The sequence below is a fragment of the Ammodytes marinus genome, assembly GCF_949987685.1.
Source record: "Ammodytes marinus genome assembly, chromosome: 23".
Taxonomy (NCBI): domain Eukaryota; kingdom Metazoa; phylum Chordata; class Actinopteri; order Uranoscopiformes; family Ammodytidae; genus Ammodytes; species Ammodytes marinus.
In genome coordinates this window covers 14,533,446-14,553,717 of record NC_137227.1, presented here as the reverse complement: position 1 = coordinate 14,553,717, position 20,272 = coordinate 14,533,446, and the positions used below count along the sequence as shown (strand labels likewise).

Here is a 20,272-nt window from a genome sequence, read left to right as displayed (position 1 = left end):
AGCCTTCTCAGACGTACTCCGAAGGCCAGAGGCTTATTAATTCACCTGAATGACCTTTAACCTTGCTTTTTGTCTTAGTTTGACTCCTTACAACATTCTTGATAGGTCAAACAGATCCATCAATCATGATCCCAAAATGTTTGTTAGACCGTTTTTGATTGGTCCGTTTATAAATCCCGCCCCCTATATAAGCTCCACCGCCCGGCTAGCTCAGTCGGTAGAGCATGAGACTCTTAATCTCAGGGTCGTGGGTTCGAGCCCCACGTTGGGCGCATACGTTTTTCTTTATTGCTTTTGTACTGCTGTATGCTTTCAATTGTGGGAAATTCCTGTTAATTTAGAAAATTACTGAAATGAATAGTATCAGGCCATTTTTGGTTTGTAGCTCTCACCCAGGACGTCCTTTCTTTTGTGCTGTCATTTAAGGAGGAAGGAAAATTACTTTGGTATAGATAAACAAATGTATTTAAATGTATGAATACATTCTGAAAGGAAAAAGGAAATAAAAAAAATTAAAACATTATTACATAAGTAACAGTTGGCAATTAAACAGGAAATTAATTATTAAATGCATTTATTTATTTATACATAATTTTATTTTTGCAGAAACAAAGAGGGATGAAGTATCCTTGAAAACAATGTCATCACACCAATACGTAAGGTAAGGAGTCAAATGTTTACATTGTGATGTTTGGCTGCCAGTGTACAAGAAAGACACAACCATTGCCATTTGTACTTACTCATGTGAATCCCCTCTGTATGAGGACATTGGAACCGGTTTTTTTATTTGTTCTCATTGTACTTGATCAAATAGACATAACTAAAAATATACTTTCAGCAGTGAACAAAGCTAAGCAAAGTCACTTCAGGTGCTTTGTTCTGTTTTAACAAGGACAATGACCAATATTTTACTAAACTCTTTTTATAGCTTGGATTCAAAGCAACAGGGATGAACATTAACAATAGGCTTTTGAGCTGGGATAACAAGTGAACGGAACTCAGGAAATACCATTGGTTCACAAAAGTAGGTTCAAGAAAACGTAGTTCAAAGACCCCAATTATAAGGGTTTCACCTTTCCAGAGAAAAACAATCAGTTACTTTCGTGTGAATGTTTGTGGTCTTGACAAGTTCCGAAATAAAATCCAAGTCGTTTTAGCCTGAGGCAAAGACAAGGCAGAGGAAAAAAGTGTTCGAATCCAAGACGAGTCCAATATACAGTATATCACATTTTAATAACAACACAACAAGCCTTTGAATCATTTTCAGTCATTTATTTATTCAGCATGATTGTCATGAGTATTAGATTTTTAGAAAACATTGTAAATGTTGGAGCTATATTATTTATACAGTTGATATACGTCAACATGCAACAAGGCACCAAATGCTATTAAAAAAAAAAGTGAAAATGTGTATTTTTTTTTCAGAACTACTATCCAACACTATTCATTTCATATTACATAACTTAGTACAGCATTCAATTGTAAGTGCAGGATAAAGAAAATCATCAAAATGATCATATTTTTCTAAATTGAGTAATCATGATTCACTCACAGGCCCTCTGATGTACTCCAGTTTTAAAGACATTAACGACTACATGTGTCTGGGAAAATCACACTCATCAGTCCTTTAAATAGTTAGCTTATAAGTTCCAAGTCATTATGCAAACATTATCCCATCATCGACATGATTTGTGAAATGTAGTGTGTGTACATTTGTGCAAATAGACAATGTGTTGCTGAAACACAGGGTACATTTTTAATTAGCAATACTCGCCGGCTATGATTTTGACATTTCCTGTTAACCAACCGACACCGCACGACTTGAAAAAAAAACTACCGATATCATGATCCACAGTTGTTACTTTTTCAAGCATCACAGTTCTGACCTCAAGCCTTGAAAGAGCCTGAAGTGTAACAACCACCCAAAATGTAATACTTACTGTATACAAACTGTAACTTTTTTTTTATATATATAACCCAAATGTCATGTCTGCTCGATAATGTATCAAAATGCTAAGCCCGAAACATAAGATTGTTTTTGCCCATAATGTAACAACGTATTCGATTTTGTGTCAGTTATTACATTATGTAAAATATTTTTCTCTTAATAGAGTAATAATTGTACTACAATATAGAGAGTCAATAATGTATGGATTAAAGCGGTTTTAGCTTCTGTGTAGAAGCCCCCTCAATACATTTTTGGTTTGTTTCAAAATGTAATTCTTGTCACATTATGGGCAAAAAGTTCCTACGTTTTGGGCTCAGCATTTTGTTGGGTTTTATTAAAAAAAAATTAAATCAAATTTTGGGCTGTTGTTACATTTCAGGCTCTTACAAGGCTCAAATGGTAAAACATTTGAAACAAAATCAAACAGTAGAGAATCAAATTCAAGGTCCGTAACAGTTCCAACACAGAGCCCCACAGGTCAGGGGAACTGGCCCAGTCAGTGGTTCAGGTGTTTCCTAGCTCTGATCCGTTGTAGCTGACGCGCCCTCATCTTTCCTGGAGTTGTCCAGGGCGAGCTGAATGGCCCAGACGCTCAGCGGCCTCATGTACGCCAGTGAGCGGTAGATTCCCTTCTCACAGTATGCCTCAGGAGTCTGGAAGGCCATGCCCAGCCTCTCCCACACTGTCCGGTAGCAACCCTCCGCCGTGCGCATACCCTCCTCCTGCATACCCTGAAAACATAGCCACATAGGCATGAGACACAATTTCACTTCAAACTTCCACCAAGTCTGTTCTGAGAAACGCCAATTCCCTTTACACACTGCACCTTTAAACACATTTTTGAGGATATTGTTGTCAGATGAAGGAATGAAGGTGTAGACTACCTCGTGTATCATAGTGGCTGCCAGTCCGTACACCACTCCGATCCAAACCTCGTCTGACTGCACACTGGAGTGATCGGGCACGCCTTCTGGACGCATGCCGTTAACCGCTCCCATCTGCCCACCAGCAAATTTCATCACGTTCAAGTCAAAGACAGTTCTCAGCGCGCTCTGGATCTTCTCTTTGGGAAAAGCCTGAAAGGAAGAGAGAAGAGTTTTGATGTATGTCCTGATCTGAAATAAACATTCCTTTATAGATAATTGTGTAATTGCAGCTCGTCATTGGCATGTTATTGTCAAACTTCTGAACAGAAACATGTTTTGGAACACCTGAGATCATTCAGAAGTTTATTTTTACACTTTAAAAGTCTTGCTTTGTGTGTGTATATCTTGGTCCATATTCTTGATAATATTATTCCCTGTAAGAGCAGAAAAGAAGCAGGGGCCACGGTGGGATTCAGGGCTCATTGTTTATGTTTGAAAGAGGTTTATAACTTGCCTGGAAGTCTCCGTCTCCCAGCCCGGAAGCCTTCAGGAACCAGTGTCCAGCACACTGGTCGGACATGATGCTGTTAGAATGGTCTCTCCCGCTGCTGTCATAGTTGTAGTAGTTGCCTAAACATGAACGAAGAAATATAAAATTATTTTGATTATAAAGCAATTAAATCTGTAAAAAAAAATACTTTGTTTTAACTGAAAACAGTAGCTCCAGTTTGTCATGCCAATCATTTTGAAATGAGCAATTTTGAGATTTGATCGTTGTGCATTATAACTTTACACACACATATTGAACAGAACAGATGGCTGTTTTGTTTTAACTTACCGTTCCACAGCAGCTTGTCAAAGGCAGCGCTGCCCCTGTCCAGGATGTCCCTGTATCGTTGGTATGTCTCCTCCTGGTCCATCAGTCTGGCCATCTTACACATCATACACAGAGACGCCAACCACAGCCCTCCACAGTACGCACTGAGAAATGAACAAAATGACACCAGAAATGTATTAACATGGCTTCTCTCAGGTAATGATTATGCCGGTATTCCCTTCACCAGATTTAAACACCCCTAAATTAATATCAGGACGTTTGTGTGTATATATAGCCTGCCAAGTTCGTTTGTTCCTTGTTTAAACCTGTTCCACTATAAAGTTTATGTGTTCATCGACCCCTGCTCTTTATTTATGGCAAACAAAGACCAAAAGCTGATTTACACAATTCCCAAAAGGTTTTACTTTTCACCAAAAACCTTCACACCATATATTACCTTAAAGGCTCTGGTTTTAAAGCATGTTACCCTTTGACCCCTGCCTATCTCCAGATCTCCCCCTGTGTTGATCCCCTAACGACCCTTACAATCGTCTCTTCTAATTTTATCCTAGGTTAAGTCCAGATTTCAGATCTTTATCCTTGATAAGTTTTTAGAAAGGAGGAGATTAGATAATAGGTTTTAATTATTCTGGTGGATGAATACCTCACATTTACCCCTAGCTTCAAAAGACTACTGTTAAGTCCTCACTAAGTTCATACACCTGGATGAGCTTAGGCCAATAGATAAATGCAATTCCCTCCTAATTCAAGGAGTGTGTTTATGGGATGTGTATTCTTTGTTATCAGTAGTGTAGCCGTAGTGTAGGTTTGAATTGCTTACCTCAGAGGCGCCGCGATCTCTTTAAAGAAAAACCCTAATTAGGTCCTTGTTCCCAACACTAAACTAAAAATTCAGGCCAAAGAGTTTATAGCGTTTTCAAGAAATTTTATTTAACCAATACAAAAAGATTATACTTTCACAATATAAAAAGAAAAGATAAAATAAAATGAAAGGAAGGAAAATAAGTACCTACACTCCCATTAATGTGGTTAATATATGTAGAGAAGTATAAGACTTAACTTATGTGTTGTATGTCTTTTGTTCACATTGAATTTAGTTCATGAGTTCTCCCATTTTCAATCCACAAGAGATCAGGAGTATTCTCATCTTCAGGTTTTTTAAAGCTCTACTGTCTACACAACTTCAATAGTTCTGGGTGTTGGCCGAGTCTTTCAATCTTGTCATATATATTTGAATATCTTCAAATGCTATGACAAGCTTGATTTTGCGACACAACAATCAGGAAAAGTTGGTTCAACAGTTTATTTGGTTGATCCACAAGAGATCAGGAGTAAAAGTTTGTCCACTGTCTACACAACTTCAATAGTTCTGGGTGTTGGCCGAGTCTTTCAATCTTGTCATATATATTTGAATATCTTCAAATGCTATGACAAGCTTGATTTTGCGACACAACAATCAGGAAAAGTTGGTTCAACAGTTTTTCAACCTCAACTCCATGCTATTCTACAACCTGGTTCATCAATTAGTTAAATGGTAAATGGTAAATGGACTTGACTTATATAGCGCTTTTCTGGCCGATTTTCTCAGCCCCATCAATAACCCAAATGGTCCCTTACCAAACTTCTCAGAATAGAAAAGGAAGAATTGGTTCCGAGCCTCTTCCCCTTCTTGAAAAGAAAAAATAACTCCACTGAATTTTTCTAAGTATTTTGCACTCAAAAAGATTCAGAGTGTTTCTTTCGAGTTTTTCTTCTAAGTCTTTCGTCCATGCTAAAAGAACAAAAAAGTGGAACAGTCAACTTCCCCAAAAACCCTCAGCAGCAGACCTTCTTGCTCAAAACCCTGGCCTTAAATAGTCTGAAGACAGAGAGAGTGGGTGTGTGTATTAGGGGGGGAGAGGGTGGGGGGAAGATGAGGGTGTGTGTGTGTCCAGCTCAAGGACCCACTGCCCCCCTTGTCTCTCTCACCCCTGACCTGTCCCAGGACAAGCCCAGGCATGCCTTTTCAGAGAGGCCTTAGGAATTCACAATTATGTATATATTTCAGGATAATAACTTGAATACAACACTTTTAGTGATTCTACCTTAATATTAAAGGTCACTTGTTACCTTGCCTGTCTTCTTAAAAATATCATACTTTTCCCTACGAAAACAAGAAATATACATTTCACATTCTCCTAAGAACAAGATATGTACAATGAAAAGTTGCAATATTCTTGCCTATCTCAACACAGGGAAGCAGATATAGTTTGCATAAAATCCCAATGTGGAATTTGAGTTAAACGAACCTTGTTATAATTATGTATCACTGAGGAGTTCAAACCTTCATGTTAATACAAAGGTTTTTTTTTCTTGTTTTAATTACATACGCCATTTGCTTTTAAACCTCTGGTGAGACATTTCAGTGAAACATTTGGTAAATACAGTTCATACATGAGTCATGCTTTTTTCCATTTCCTCCCTTCTCTCCCTTATCCCTGCTATTCAATTCAGACTTGTCGTCGTAAATGCAATTATCTTAATCGTGTCTTTCTTTGAGGAGTGTGTGATTCATTGAAGAGTTGGAAATAATTAAATCAAAATAGTCTTTGTTGCTTCATTGCCTCAAGGTTCCTTATTTGTAGATAGATTATGATTATTTCAAAAGGCACTAGGCATGGTAATGCATTAAGCTTAAGTACTACAATAGCACTTATAGTAATAGTTTATTCAGCATAACACAACATCAGAAATGATTGGCGTTGGCAAGAAAACCCAGAGGAGGGAGTCTAATGTACTGAGCATAACCAATATTCTTCCATTTGTCAAAGACTATTTTAATCTATATATTTGTATCCACTCACCTGGGCCCGGTCACAGTCCAGCCGTCATAGGTCTGATCAGCGTATCCAGAGTTCTCTATCAGTCCGTCTCCATCCAGGTCGAACTTCATCTCTGACTCCATCACCGCCTGGCCGACCAATCAGAATGAGACAGAGAGAGTTACAAATAATCTCATGTAATTGAGATCTATATTCAAAAAAGGACCCTTAAAAGTCACAAATATAACAAATACCGTATATATATTTTTAATGATACGGCCATGTGTATTGGTGACGTAGTCTGGGAGTGTGGTGGAGCCTTTCAATTAGGCTCAAGTATGGAAGGGTAAAATTTCAACTACAAATTTAGAATTGTTTTGTATTCATTTAATTATTTTTGCCTTAAATAAATGGCCTAACGATTAACAATGAGGGCTATTACTGACCACTATTAACATGCGATACAATTAAGAGCCCATGGGTGAGCTGTACCTGGCAGACGGGCCACATGTCCCTCAGGTACTGAGTGTCCTGTGTGAGGTGATAGTCTCTGTACACCTGCAGGACAAACTTCAGGTTCAGGTCCTTCCAGTCCGCGGTGTCATGGATGAGGTAGGCGTTCACCCTCTGCCACGGCTCGTCATCTACGGACAGAGTGGCAGTGGTCATTTATTTTGGTCCATATAAATGGTTTTCCATCAGGAATACACAAATAACTATTTTTTTTCAAAAATAAAGAAAAAAAAACATGAAATAAAAAAGTACCGAAAAGGTGTAAGCGCAAGTTTGAAATGATTATACCCACCCTTATTACAAATCTTTTTATTTTAGGCATTACTAGTTAAGGAACAAAACCAAATGAAAACCAAACAATGAACATTTGTTACAAAAAAAACAGAAGTTCTAGACTAAAAATCTTAAAAAATCAAAAGGTCCCTTTATATTTTTCTAAAACAATATTTCTAAACATTTCTTTTAATATATACTAATGAGATGGTCCGTCTCCTACCTGGGTCTCCTATGTCGTGAGGCACCACGTTTTTGGCCTTGACAGGAGAGTAGAGCCCGCTCATCAGATGGAGCCTCTCTGTCGGGTCCTTCTGGACAACACTGCCGGCTAAGAAGAGATTCATCTTGTTAAAATCTGGCACCTGCACTGTCTTTATCAACACACTTAAAGTACCTAGATAACTGATAAACTGATGTAAACTCTTAGATAACAGGCCCTTCACTCACCGATATCGTATTGCACACTCAGGGCCAGTTTGGGCCACAGCATGATCAGTGCAAAGGAAGCGTAGAAGTGCACGTCATACGTGTTGTACATTCTGTACTCCTGACCTGGGAAACAATAAAAGCTTAGTAATGAGGGACATAATACATATAGTACATTTAATAAGAAGATCTCTCTTTTCACTTTTGCCAATCCCTGGGTAATTCTTTATGTATACATGTGTTAAAACAAGTATTGCAAGTTGTAAAGTTCTGTTGCCCATATCCCCATAAGAATACAAGATGATGTCTTAAAATGTCATGTCTGGTCAAAAATCCAAAGATATTTACTTTACAATGATACAAAACAGAATAAAAGCCTGAATCTTAGGCTTTTTTTGCTTTAAAAGTTACTGAAACAATGAATTGATTTAAAAAAAATTACTTATTCCATCAACTTGTCTATTCTTTGACTAACTGTTAAAGGCCTAAACTGTCTGAAACCTGTTCCCTTGGTCCTTACCCTCCAGGTAGGCAAAGCGGCCGTACTCCTTGACTAGAGCAGGCTGAGCGGGCAGCCCCCCGTCCTCACTGCGCACACCCCCGCTGATGTCAGCGTCCTCCGGAAGCTCCGTCCACACCGTGCCTCCATCCACCACAAAGTACAGCTCATTAAACAGAGCTGACTTGTACCAGGAGGGGAGGGAACTGCAAATGCACAGAGGAAAACATTTATAATTTATTGTTTTTTTTCATTGTTGGTTTAAGATTTAAAAAAAACTGGAGTTTATTTCTCAGCTTCCAGAGCCAGGAGCTGCAGTACCTGTCCTGCAGTATGGGCCTCTGCCACTCCTCAATGCTCTTCTCCCACTGTCTGTAGTGCGTTAGCGCATAGTGACTGAGTGAGGGGCATGCGTCCTCTTTGGTCCCAAAGTAACGAGTGTATCTCCTGGCAACAGAAAGAAAGCCATGAACTGATGACGACAGCACAGACAAATGCAACCAACAGAAAACATTGTATATATATATTTTTTATTTTTTTTGCATTTTTATGCTTTATTGATAGTGTAGAGACAGAGTTGAAATGGGGCAGAGAGGGGAGTGACATGCAGAGCACGACCGCGGGCTGGAATCGAACCCGGGTCCGCTGCTGGCCAAGGCTCATGGGGGGACGCCCTACCAACTGAGCTAAGGGCACCCCCTTGTATTTTGATCTAAATAAACATTTATTTCGATTAGATGACATTGAACATCATTTGAAAAGGTTGTTATCTATCTGTTAACTAGGCAAATGTAGTCTAGAAGCAGGGAAAGGGATATATTGATCAATGTGCTGTATTCATGTTTTCTCTCATGTTGAACCCACCTGGTGTGTTCCCTCTCCCTGGAGCCGAAGGTGATGGTGGGCATGTCCCAGGCCAGGCAGAACTCCAGGCTGTTGTGGCCCTGAGCCGGCACCGAGCAGCTAGCTGCCAACGCCGCCGCCACCTGCTCTGCCTTAGGGGTGGGTGGGCTGGGTCCTAAAGAGGTGATTCGTAGAAGGAGGGGAGGATAGCCAGTATACAGGGAGGTTAGCACTGGTTGTTTATGGCATCACTATCAAACTCAAAACTTTACACAGTATATAGAGTTATACATTTATATCACACCACACAACAGAATCACAGGTCACCAACAACTTCAGACACCGACCTGTTGGAGAGTCCAGGCGTCCGTCTGTGATGAGGTCGCTCCACAGTTCACTGCAGGTTCCCTTTGGACTGAAGGCTGTCTGGTGACTGACCGACTTATCAGGCTGTTCAAATGTGCACACAAAACACCAAACCTTTGGTAAATCCACCACCTAATGCTCATTAATACCACAGCTTGTCAGAAGAGCTGATAACAGAAACTATTGTTAAAATATTAATAACCTTTTCATTCTTGTGCAACTGCCTACAAAAAAAACCTGGAATTGCAACAAAATCATATCTAAAATCGGAGTTTTCTGACCTGTTGCCGGGCTGCGATACACAGTGTGTAAGGGTTGACTGTGGTGCAGTGGTGGAGCAGGACCCCAGACACAGCCTGCCCCTCCTTCTCTAGGTGGAATGGTTCGTTCCAGTGTCCCCCGCTCTTGTCGTCCTTCTGCATGGTCCCGTTGACCATGGTGAACATGATGGAGACGTCCAGAGCGTAGTCGTTCCTGTTCTCTATGTCCCACACAAACACTGCCACCGGGAGGCTGGAGTCCTGAGAGGAGGGGTGATCGGTGGTCGAAAAGCTTTTATAGAAGTAGAATGTTGTCATAAACCATACAAAAATGTGTATTTCACTTTATATTTCAGAGTAAGGGCCGTCTAACGCATTGGCATATGGAAATGGCAATAGAGGACTTTAAAAATGTAAGTGAACCAAATAAATCAAGATTTTTTTTAAATGATGTCCTGTGTAAATATCAAGTATTAATTATTTATAATTGTATTTATTTACTCCATGTTTATTTAAAAAATAAAAAATATTTTATATACACATTTGTTCAGTTTTTTTAAGCATTTCTTTTTATTTTATACATTTATATTATTTACGCATTTCTTTTTTAATTTACCTTGTAGTCATGGGGGATGACTGGTGAGATCTGTCTGCAGGTTAGGGTGACGTTCTGTCCGGGCAGGTGGTAGACGGTCCATGCTCGGGGGTACAGGGCGTGGTAGAAGGCGTACTCTCCGCAGTAGCCCCAGTTCCAGCCCTGTAGTGTGGGGGGGCGCTCCACAGAGAGCACCTGCTGGTAAACCGTTTGACCACCGCGACGCAAACACACTGTGAACTAAGACATAGGGAGAAAAGGAAGAAAAGACATGAAGTGGTCAATTTACTTACTAGTTTACTGCCACACGTAAAGGAGCACTATGCAACTTTGGATGTGTCAATGAAGCGAACATGTTCTGAGGTATACGAGGTATACTTTCATAACCGGATAAATAAACTTTCCTCACAAGAAAATAGGATCCCTGGAACAATGTTGGAAGTTAGAAAGCTTACTGAAAAGATATTGTTTCACTGTTGTTGTTTACAGCAGCAGGGCCCACAGTTTGGTTTACAATCATATTCTAGGGGGCCTTAGGTTTGGTTTCAGGTGCCTCAATATATTGTTTTCTATGATGCTAGAATGATCCAAAACCAAAAATCACATGTAGGAGTAAATCAACTGCATGCTCTGCAAATGAAAAAATTAAAAATAAAATAGTGCACCTTTAAACCTGGACTAGTCATTGAAATAGGAAAGCAGTCCAGCCGGAGTATTGAGTTTTTATAGCAACTTACCAAGCTCTATTCAAGTCTACTTATCAACTGTGTAAACTATGACCGCAGGAGTAATTGTTGGCTTTGTTTGCTGAGATTAAAATAAGGAACCAAAATATATCAAGCCACATAAGCATCCTGAACTAAGTCAGTCCTTATTTCACATGTTCAGTTATTACACACCTGGTTTGCTGTGACTGTTTTGTAGTGGTACATCCCAGGGTTAAGTTGCCATCTGCAGAATTCCCCCCTCCACCCTCTCGTGATGGTTCCTCCCCCGATACCGCCGAGTGGAGCACCTGCAAAATTAAGAGTACGCTGTCAAATTTAGAGAAAGGTCAGATGATGAATGGACAATCCAAACTTCTGTACGAGAGGAAAATCTGGTTCATGAGATTAGATTAAACAATAATTCAATAAAAGATTTCTCTTGTCCACTTAAAAATCAGATTCAAATACCTGAACTCACCATATATTTGACGCAAGGGTTGAGCACGAAACATGTCTATGAATGGAGCTTTCTTCTCCACCTGGGTCTTCTTGTACCACCATTTTAGATATCTGTAAAAGGACATATACACAGAATCAAGGACACCAATTAGTTACCTTACAGGCATGACTGGAGAGACGCATGTGAGGAATATAGGAAGTGTGTAAATTAAGCGTGTAACCAACAATTATTCGTAGTCCTGTGAAGGCAACACGCACACATAAAACAGTCATGTGTTAAAGGGTTAAACTAGGGTAGACTAGTTTACCATTAACCATCAGAAGCACACGTACCATTAGTAAACATTATGTGACTGCTTCCAAACCTTCAGCAATCTCAGCCAAAAGCTGGAACACACACACACACACACACACACACGCACTTAAAGAGGCGATTGTACGACTGCATAAAGGAAGCATTTGTCAGACGAGGAGAATGAAGTCAAAGGGTCAGCTCGACTTTATCTGAATGAAAGAAGTGTCAGGGTGCAGCGCTCGCTATCGCGCCAGGGGGTTGCTGTGTGAAATATTAATTAGTGCCACGTTACAAAAAGCTTCAAACAGCTACTGCAACACACACACACACACACACAGCCCAATGCTCTGTAGATCCCAGCTAACGTCACAGCCTGTAATGATCTGAACTTTGCTCTAAGGCCTACTCAGACATACTGTATTAGGTTAACTACTAATAAGCCAAATATAAAGCCGCTTACAACCAGATTGAATTTTGAGTTTGACTTTGCTCAAAACAAACTAAAAAATATGTACAACTGTTTTACAATTACCAGCACTTTTGGTAGTCAGTCTGTGGTTTGGGGCTGATTTATTTGGCCTGACTAAGAGTACAAACTTCATAAAAATGACTGAATCTAAAAATGGCCGGTTCAACAACTATTTCTGTGTCACTTATGTAGCAGGTGTTTCCCCAGGAAAAGGAAACATTTTATTCCATAACTTTTTTTTATGGAAGTGGAAGTGGCCATTATGTCAGATAAGGGAGCTTCCCTACGCCCTGATATAACAACCAATCAATGAATAATCCTACAATGCTTCACTTCTCACTCACATGATGTATAGCTGATGGCCTGGCTCTATGTGGCTTTAATCGTACGTTTTTAACCACAGTCTGAACATTCTCCTCCCTCCAACTGTTATGACAATCACACACAGTACTGTACAATAATCAACAAAAGTTGCCATAGCGATTAAGCCCACTGAGGATGATAAATGAGGAAAACGTCAGTGTCTTTTGTATTTCCCAGCATTGATAATGAAGGGTGCTGAGTGTTTGTTTAGCAACCAGACAACAGACATTTGAAATGTATAGGGGCCCAGAATTTGGTGCTACGCCCCTGCCGCGGAGCAATGTACCACTTAACACAGAAATACCAGGATGTTTACAATACCTTATCGGTGATAAAATTACATTGTCCTGCATGTGTTATATGTGAAGAAGATGAAAATAAATAAATAGATAAAAGTAGAGCCTGTATTCGTTACAGTCTCAGGACATTGTGCTTATTATGACTGTTCCTCAAGCTCACTGCGACAAATAACACATTCGGTCCAAATCAGTAAAGTGCAGGCCTGATGACAGACGAAAGGACGGATTACTGACTCACTCTGACATACAAGCCAACCAGTCCACAGTCAAGACACACTCTCGGGAATCAATACCATCACTCCGATAAATTGTTGCTGGCTCAGCGCCCGAAAAATTCCACCAAAGAATGCAGAATGTGTTACTTTAGCGTCTCAGATGTCAGCAGGTTATTGAGGGAACAAACGGGACCAGATCAACAAATGTTGAGGTCACTGCTGGATTTTTCCATAGCTGTAGGGTGACTAATACGGCTGCAAAGATTTTGAGATAGCAGCCAGAAAAGACACATCATGTTTGTGACTATGCCACAGCCTCCCTGCATTTGTTGAATTCCGAAACAGAGTTATACCTCTTTAAAGAGAAGGGTCCACTACATTTTAGTTTCTCTTTTTTACAGATTTTAACCTTTGTGTACTGTCTAATTTGCTCATACGGTTAATAACAAAAGCAAAAACAAAAGGAAAGAAACACCAACAACTATCCATCTGCACTTGACTTGAATACACTAAACAAAATGGCAAACCAAAGTGCATAAACACTGACAAACATAAAGACACCAAGGCAATAAGATATGGTTATCAGTTTGAAATGCATTAACACACACACACACACACACACACACACACACACACACACACACACACACACACACACACACACACACACACACACACACACACACACACACACACACACACACACACACACACACACACACACACACACACACACACACACACACACACACACACACACACACACACACACACACACACACACACACAATTACCCGGTTTAATTTAACTGTGGTCAGTTTGCAAATGTAGCAGCATCAACCATTTCCAGTCAGGCTTGCAACATGAAATCTCTCTGTAGTGCATTGAGATATATGACACTATATGCTGATGCCTCCCCAGGCAATGCACCGCAACATGGAAAAATGCAAATGTGTTAAAATAGTATGGACTGGAGTAATGGTTGCTATGATGACGTGGGGGGAAAATATCTCTCCGGCGTGCAGAGTGTAAACATCATGGTATAGGAAAAACAATTCCTAGTGTAAAATCACTTCTTGGTGATCCTTATCTCAATCTTTAGTCTCTGTTTATACCATTAAAGTGAGCGGACAGACAGTGAACGTGTCTCACCCACAGTATATAGGTCTAAAGTATAAAGGTCTCACCTGATCCCGAGGCCCAGGTGCTCCACCACGTTGGAGAGCGACACATCTTTCGCTTGAAAGGGTTTCCTCTTCTCCTTGAACTCGTGCGCCAAACAGATGCGCCAGCCCTCCTTGGGTACCCCGTATCCCATCTCCTTTGAGACATACCTGCTCATGAGGTCCGCCGTGGATTTCTCGCCCCAGTCTGCAGCAGTCATTTTTACGTTTAAGCAGGTAGACGCTCAAAGTAGTGAAAGAAAGAAACTTGAGGTGGACCCCACCTTTAATGCCAACCGAGTCAGTTTAGTTTTGCTCTCACCGTGGGGCAAAAACACCGAGAGGGTGGCAACAAGTGACCTAGATTTTACTAAGAGTAGGCTTTGAGTTAGCCGCATGGAGCCATTCCTGTGAGGTAAACCGGTTCTCAACTGTCAAGCTCCAAATACCAGTGGGACAGGGACCGACGGGTAAGGTAAATAAATGCTCTTTCAGGTAGGCGGTCCCAGTGCCATTATAAGATTACTACAGTCCAAAGCCACAAGATGTTCATTTCCTTTTAGTGACTATTTTGCAGCGATGTGCTTCACCACCACCTTGTGTGTGTTCCTGTTCCGTCTACTGAGAGCTGACCCAGTCCGGACGTAGCTGGATGCATGGATGGATGACAGCTAAACACCGACAGGATGCACCGAGGATGCCGATTTCACTCATTTAGCCGGGGCGCCTACAAATACATCAAACAGAATAAAGCAACAATTGTGGTGGTCAGAATTTACCTGATGTTCTTACGGGAGGGTCAATATCAAGCCATATAGTATTGTTTTTTAAATGCCGGAGCGACGGCGTCATCACACAGGTACAGCTGCAGCAAACCGACCTCTGTCAGAACCATGTAGCTTCTGCTAGCTCAACATGCTAATAGTATGTTTTCCAACCCTGGGTGTTGTCTCTCAGGTTACAGTTTCTCTCAGGCAGCCTATGGACAACTCCCTTGTCCTAACATTGGCAGAACCAAGACCGCAACCAGGCCACTAGCTATGCCATAAATTAATCATCAAATAAATGAAAGTTGTTTACCAGTTAATTGAGTTGGACTTGGCGAAAAGACTGGAAGTAAACGATGCCTGACAAGCTGTACTCATGGATAGAAATACGAGGTATCAGGGAAGCCGCTGCCGAGCCTGTACCATTTGGAGTAAAACGGGGGGGTTGTATTCATCCCCACTCCTTACTTCACCCTCAAGTTGACAACCATCGACACATTTTGTTAAAAACACAACATATAAAAGTGTCATAAAACTATTTATATGGAAAGTGTATTGTAAATACACAAAAATAAATGTTTTATGTAGATATTTAGCGTACGCCTCCCTGCTAGTTACCATAGCAACAGTCTATCTCTCATTTACCGTGCCACGGGACGTCTTCTGTGTGGCCGACCAAAAAATATCACTGGAATTATACAATGCTGTTTTATTCATTTTTTGGATGTTTAGTTAAGGTTTAAAAACCACTAGAGCATTATAGCAAAAATATGTATTTAAAGTGTATGCCTCCTGATTGTTTTTTTTATTATTAATTTGGATTTTTGTTTTTCCTTGGTTGGTTATTGGTCGTACAGCAGCGGAAGTTGACAACCTACTGTGATATTTTTTTGTTTACTGTAGCTGCAATGCTAACTGGCTAAGCTATGCTCGGTTCTTCTGGAAGACGGACATATTTTGTGTTGTTTTGTACCAGGAGCGAAGTTAGGGGCGCCTGTGGATCTAACAACGTCCGAAGGACCGTCTGAGGCCGAGGTGTGTGTGTAAATAAGCCTTTAAAACAGCAGGAACAAACAAGTTAACTCCTGACCCAAAACTGCAGGATCCCCATGATGATTATCTAACAAAACAAAGTATATCCTTCAAATATGCATTTTATGTTCCATATGAATGTTTGATGAAATCATTATTTTTGGTAACGTCGCCCTGTTATTGTTTTTTAAACCAACGTTGCAGATGATCGAGGTGGTGGCCTCCATGGCCCGAGGCCCCGTGTTTCTCGCCGGGGAACTCATGGAGTGTCTCATAACATTCACCAACCCGATGTCCCACCTTTCCACCTCGGCCAGCAGGTACGATTTAACTCCTTACCACTGCACCAGGCGCAGATCCGAAGGGGCCACTTCCTCTCTCTGAATTTGAAAGTGTACCATAAATATTTAACAAATTTGAAAGCAAAGTTTCTAGAAGTATATTCTTTCATTAGTCCCAGAAAGATTACTCCAAATAATTTAGATAGAAGACAAAGGTCCTGGTGGTGCCTTACTTCTCGTAACTGATGTGTTCAAATACTAAGGTATTCCTGAAAAACAGCATGTTTTTTCTGTGATTTTTATATTATTGTCTTGGTTGATATTTAGTGTCTTGTGACCCCATATGAACCCAGATCATGTGATGCAAGGCTCTGTGTATGCCGGTGTGTGACCCCTTGTTTTCTGTCTCTGTCTCAGTGAGATGCTGGCTTGGGCCAGTGCACAGATCCACTGCCAGTTCCACGCCAGTGAGGGCAGAGTGGCGCTGCCGGCGCAGGGCAACAAACAGGACGTCCAGGCTGAGAGCAACACCGTGCTTATTCCAAGCAGAGGTGAATGGGGGAGAGGATACAATGAAATATGTGAAAAACAGATGAAAACAGTATGAAAACATTGCAATACATTAAAATAAAGTATTTATTATATTTATAATATACCACAAAACGCCTCAACGCCTTTCTTCTGCAGGAGAGCGAGGGCAGTGTGTGCTGGACACACCACCTAAGATTTTATTCTGTGACCTACGCCTGGACCCCGGGGAGACCAAAACCTGTATGTGTTTACATTTATGTACAAAAAAAAGTTGAGATCCATAAAAAAGTCAACTCTACTCTTTTAAGTGTTGTAATACTATGACGAATTGATATTAAATTGAAAATAAAGGTTTTATAGAGATGTTTTTTTTTCATATCTGTTATTTTTACCCAGGATGTAACAATTCATGTATAAAGGAACAGATTTGTTTCTGTGCATTATTCTAGCAGTCTAACATGCATACTCACTCTCTCACAGATTCCTACAGTGAGGTCGTCCCCGTAGACGGCCCTCCCAGTTTCCGCGGCCAGGCGGTGAAGTACGTCTACAAACTGACCATCGGCTGCCAGAGGGTCAACTCTCCCATCAAACTGCTCCGAGTTCCCTTCAGAGTGCTGGTTCTGCAAGGTGAGAGGAATGTTTGAATACTATTCAGGTGCATCACTTCTGCTTTCATACCACAGCCAGAAGGGGGAAATGTTTTCTTCTGCTTTAACATGACAGGACAACTACAACAACAACATACAGTAAATGCTGGTTGAAAAATAAAATGCTTTGTATATTCAGTTTGTAGCAGTTTGTTTTGCGATTTACCGTCCTCTTTGGTCCATGGAAAATAAAACAGTTTAGCAAATGACTTAGAAAAATGTTTTCACTGTGAAATCCTTTTCCTATCTTACCTGAAGGCATGCCGGAGCCTCCGTTTCCCCAGGACGAGGAGGTGTGCCCCTCCAACCCGTTCCTGGAGGAAGAGGACGCGAGTCGCAGGGACGCTCAGCCTTTAGAGAGAGCGCTGGACATGCTGATGATCACTACCTCCAGACGCTGCCCACGTGAGTCACCTCTCTGTCTGCTCTTTGCTGTTCTTTAAAGCACTTTATACCATGGTCTTGGTGAATACTCAATTCTGATTGGCTGGAGTCCATTCCATAAGTGTCAATTTGACCCATGTCTCTTTGTTTGGTCCAGACATGTTTAATATCACCAACATGCGTGGGAAAGTGGCAAAGTTCTGCATCTTCAAGACTGTTTACAGACTAGGAGAAGACATCATCGGAACATTCAACTTCTCCGAAGGAGACATTCCTTGCCTGCAGGTGCTTTTGCACTTCTTGTTTTTTTTACATAGTTTTTTTTCCTATTTAATCAATTATAATATCCCATTAAATATATTTGTGTGTTTATATATTTGCAGTATTCAGTGAGCCTTCAGAATGAGGAGGAGATCCAGGAGCATTACCAGCGGCGTCCCGGGCAGCCCATCAGTGTGACGGGACACGGGCGACACATGGAGTCGTGCCTCCACACCGCCAACAGCCACTTCTCTATCCCGATCCCCCTGAATGTCACACCAGGGTTCAGCACTGATATAGGTCAGTCACCAGAAGGCTGAAATGTGTTTGTTTCTTTTAAAATGTGACATCGCTAGTGATATTTAGACAACATATGTCAATTTTACTATTTTTATTTGTAGGCCATGCTTGCAATTTAAAGTCTTCTAGCATTTAAAAATCAACACAGATAAAGTAAAAACCTTATAACTCTATAACAATTTTAGCCGAACGCACCCTGTGGAGTTTTTTGTACACTTACCTGTAAGTGAAAAGTTTGAAAAATTCTGGTTTATTGAGTATTTTATTTAAAACAAAGATTATTTAGACCCATGTTATTGCCAGTGTATCAGATCGTCCCCAGAATATCAGTCTCCTTTCTAACTCCACATCATCATTAATTAAAACACTTTTATTTATCCCACTCAACTTAACAACCAACATTATAACTCTGCTCATACAGTGATGCTGAGGTGGCGCCTGCACTTTGAGTTTGTCACGGCTCGGGAGCCTATGGAACCGCCCACAGTCCTGCAGAACCAATCAGAGGTCACGGTTTGGGCTGGGGCGGAGCATGTCGACGTGGACACCTTCAGCTGGGACCTGCCCATCAAAGTGATGCCCACAAACCCCGCCTTGGCATCCTACATGTCACACTTCAGCGGGACAAACGGCATTAAAATTTGACGTGTGTGTGTTATCGTGTGTGTTTGTTAATGTGTGTGTGTGTGTTAATGTGTGTGAGATTGTGATCGTGAGATAATCAAGAGTTTATATTGTGTTTCTTGGGTATCGACAGGTGTGTGAGTGAGTTTGTATGTGAGAGATATAGTGACTTATTTTTCTTTCCAGATGAGAAATGTGATTACAGAGGAACAAACAAAGCTGCATTTTGTTGTTGTTGTTTCCCTTGTATATGCAAAGCCAGTGATGGATTCCATATGTAAAGTATTCAACCTTTTTTTGCCTTTGTCAGTTTATTTTAACTTTAAAAACATCTTCGCTTTTGGCAAATCTACAAATATTGACATTTTATCAAGTGCAACGATCTCTGTTGTTGACGTGCATGTCTGTATCTGTCTCACTTTGCGACTACTTTATAAACTTGCTTTTTCTCATTTTACGAAACAACGGTTTATTATTGAAACATATTTTTACTGTTAAAATGTTTTTTCTTTGAGCTTGAGAAAAGGCTGTATTGCAATGTAAATATCACCAGAGAATAATGGAATTAAAAGTGTGGATTAAATTTGATGTGTGAGAAAGTCATTACTTCACAAAAACATTTACTTTTCAGAAACAAAGATTGTTTTATTTGGAGGGTAAATGAGTTACAGCAGAGAACAGATCCAATTCAACAGGAATCGTTATATATATTACTGTCCATATATATTTGGTTATATTTACAATAAGTCATTATTGGATTAATAAAAAAATGGCATTTGTATTGATATAAAAATGTCACCAAAATGTTTACGAGAGAAGCCTCCACATGTCCAGATGTGTAGAATCTATAGCTTTAAAAACTCACCAAACAACATGTATGCATCACAATAAACTTCTTTCAGTATGTAGCTTCTGAACTACATACAAAGGTAATGTTTTTTTTGTCTAGACTTCCTTATTTGTTCCTAAATGTGTTATCGTGGTACATCAGTCGGTGCTCAGTGTCAAAATATTCTGCCGGATAAATACTGCAGTTTAACTTTAAATATATTTTCACAGACAATCGTTCACTCACATTTCCTTCATTGATAAGAATATCCCCAAAAATCACAGATGCTGTTAAAAGTTTCATATAAGTACAGAATGTGTATAAAATACGGTATACTGATATGTAACTATAGTGAGTATTGGCTTCACGGGCAATGCGGATGGAACCCAAAGTTGCCGGTCGTAGCAGTGTC

General features: G+C 40.4%; 2 protein-coding genes across 3 annotated transcripts; one reads left to right on the top strand and one right to left on the bottom strand.

Moving 5' to 3' along the window:
- Positions 1-1,257: 1,257 nt before the first annotated feature.
- gba2 (glucosidase, beta (bile acid) 2) lies at positions 1,258-15,086 on the bottom strand. Its single transcript, XM_080051905.1, has 17 exons — positions 14,226-15,086; positions 11,417-11,508; positions 11,131-11,246; positions 10,253-10,471; positions 9,658-9,897; positions 9,358-9,460; positions 9,032-9,185; positions 8,489-8,614; positions 8,189-8,373; positions 7,690-7,794; positions 7,463-7,570; positions 6,946-7,097; positions 6,496-6,602; positions 3,653-3,795; positions 3,329-3,444; positions 2,833-3,024; positions 1,258-2,679 (listed from the first exon to the last, which is right to left on the bottom strand). Exons 1-17 carry the CDS (start codon positions 14,420-14,422, stop codon positions 2,464-2,466), a joined length of 2,571 nt encoding a protein of 856 aa, XP_079908031.1. The 5' UTR covers positions 14,423-15,086; the 3' UTR covers positions 1,258-2,463.
- A 775-nt stretch (positions 15,087-15,861) lies between these two features.
- On the top strand, positions 15,862-19,597 carry rgp1 (GP1 homolog, RAB6A GEF complex partner 1). 2 transcript variants are annotated; one of them, XM_080052290.1, is made up of 9 exons: positions 15,862-16,003; positions 16,205-16,320; positions 16,699-16,832; positions 16,969-17,052; positions 17,293-17,442; positions 17,721-17,867; positions 18,004-18,131; positions 18,230-18,407; positions 18,829-19,597. In XM_080052290.1, exons 2-9 carry the CDS (start codon positions 16,205-16,207, stop codon positions 19,050-19,052), a joined length of 1,161 nt encoding a protein of 386 aa, XP_079908416.1. In that variant the 5' UTR covers positions 15,862-16,003; the 3' UTR covers positions 19,053-19,597. The 2 variants fall into 2 exon arrangements, with proteins under 2 accessions (XP_079908416.1, XP_079908417.1); XM_080052291.1 differs by having other exon boundaries at positions 16,000-16,101.
- The last annotated feature ends 675 nt before the right edge of the window (positions 19,598-20,272 follow it).

Bases quoted from the DNA above. Each gene is read 5' to 3' on its own strand.
- gba2 (XM_080051905.1), bottom strand. From the start codon at position 14,422: ATGACTGCTGCAGACTGGGGCGAGAAATCCACGGCGGACCTCATGAGC. The intron at 9,461-9,657 runs GTCAGAAAACTC...ACATTTGAACAG, and splicing joins GTATCGCAGCCCGGCAACAG to CCTGATAAGTCGGTCAGTCA. The intron at 3,445-3,652 runs GTAAGTTAAAAC...GTTCATGTTTAG, and splicing joins TGACAAGCTGCTGTGGAACG to GCAACTACTACAACTATGAC.
- rgp1 (XM_080052290.1), top strand. From the start codon at position 16,205: ATGATCGAGGTGGTGGCCTCCATGGCCCGAGGCCCCGTGTTTCTCGCC. The intron at 17,443-17,720 runs GTGAGAGGAATG...TCTTACCTGAAG, and splicing joins CAGAGTGCTGGTTCTGCAAG to GCATGCCGGAGCCTCCGTTT. The intron at 18,132-18,229 runs GTGCTTTTGCAC...ATATATTTGCAG, and splicing joins GAGACATTCCTTGCCTGCAG to TATTCAGTGAGCCTTCAGAA.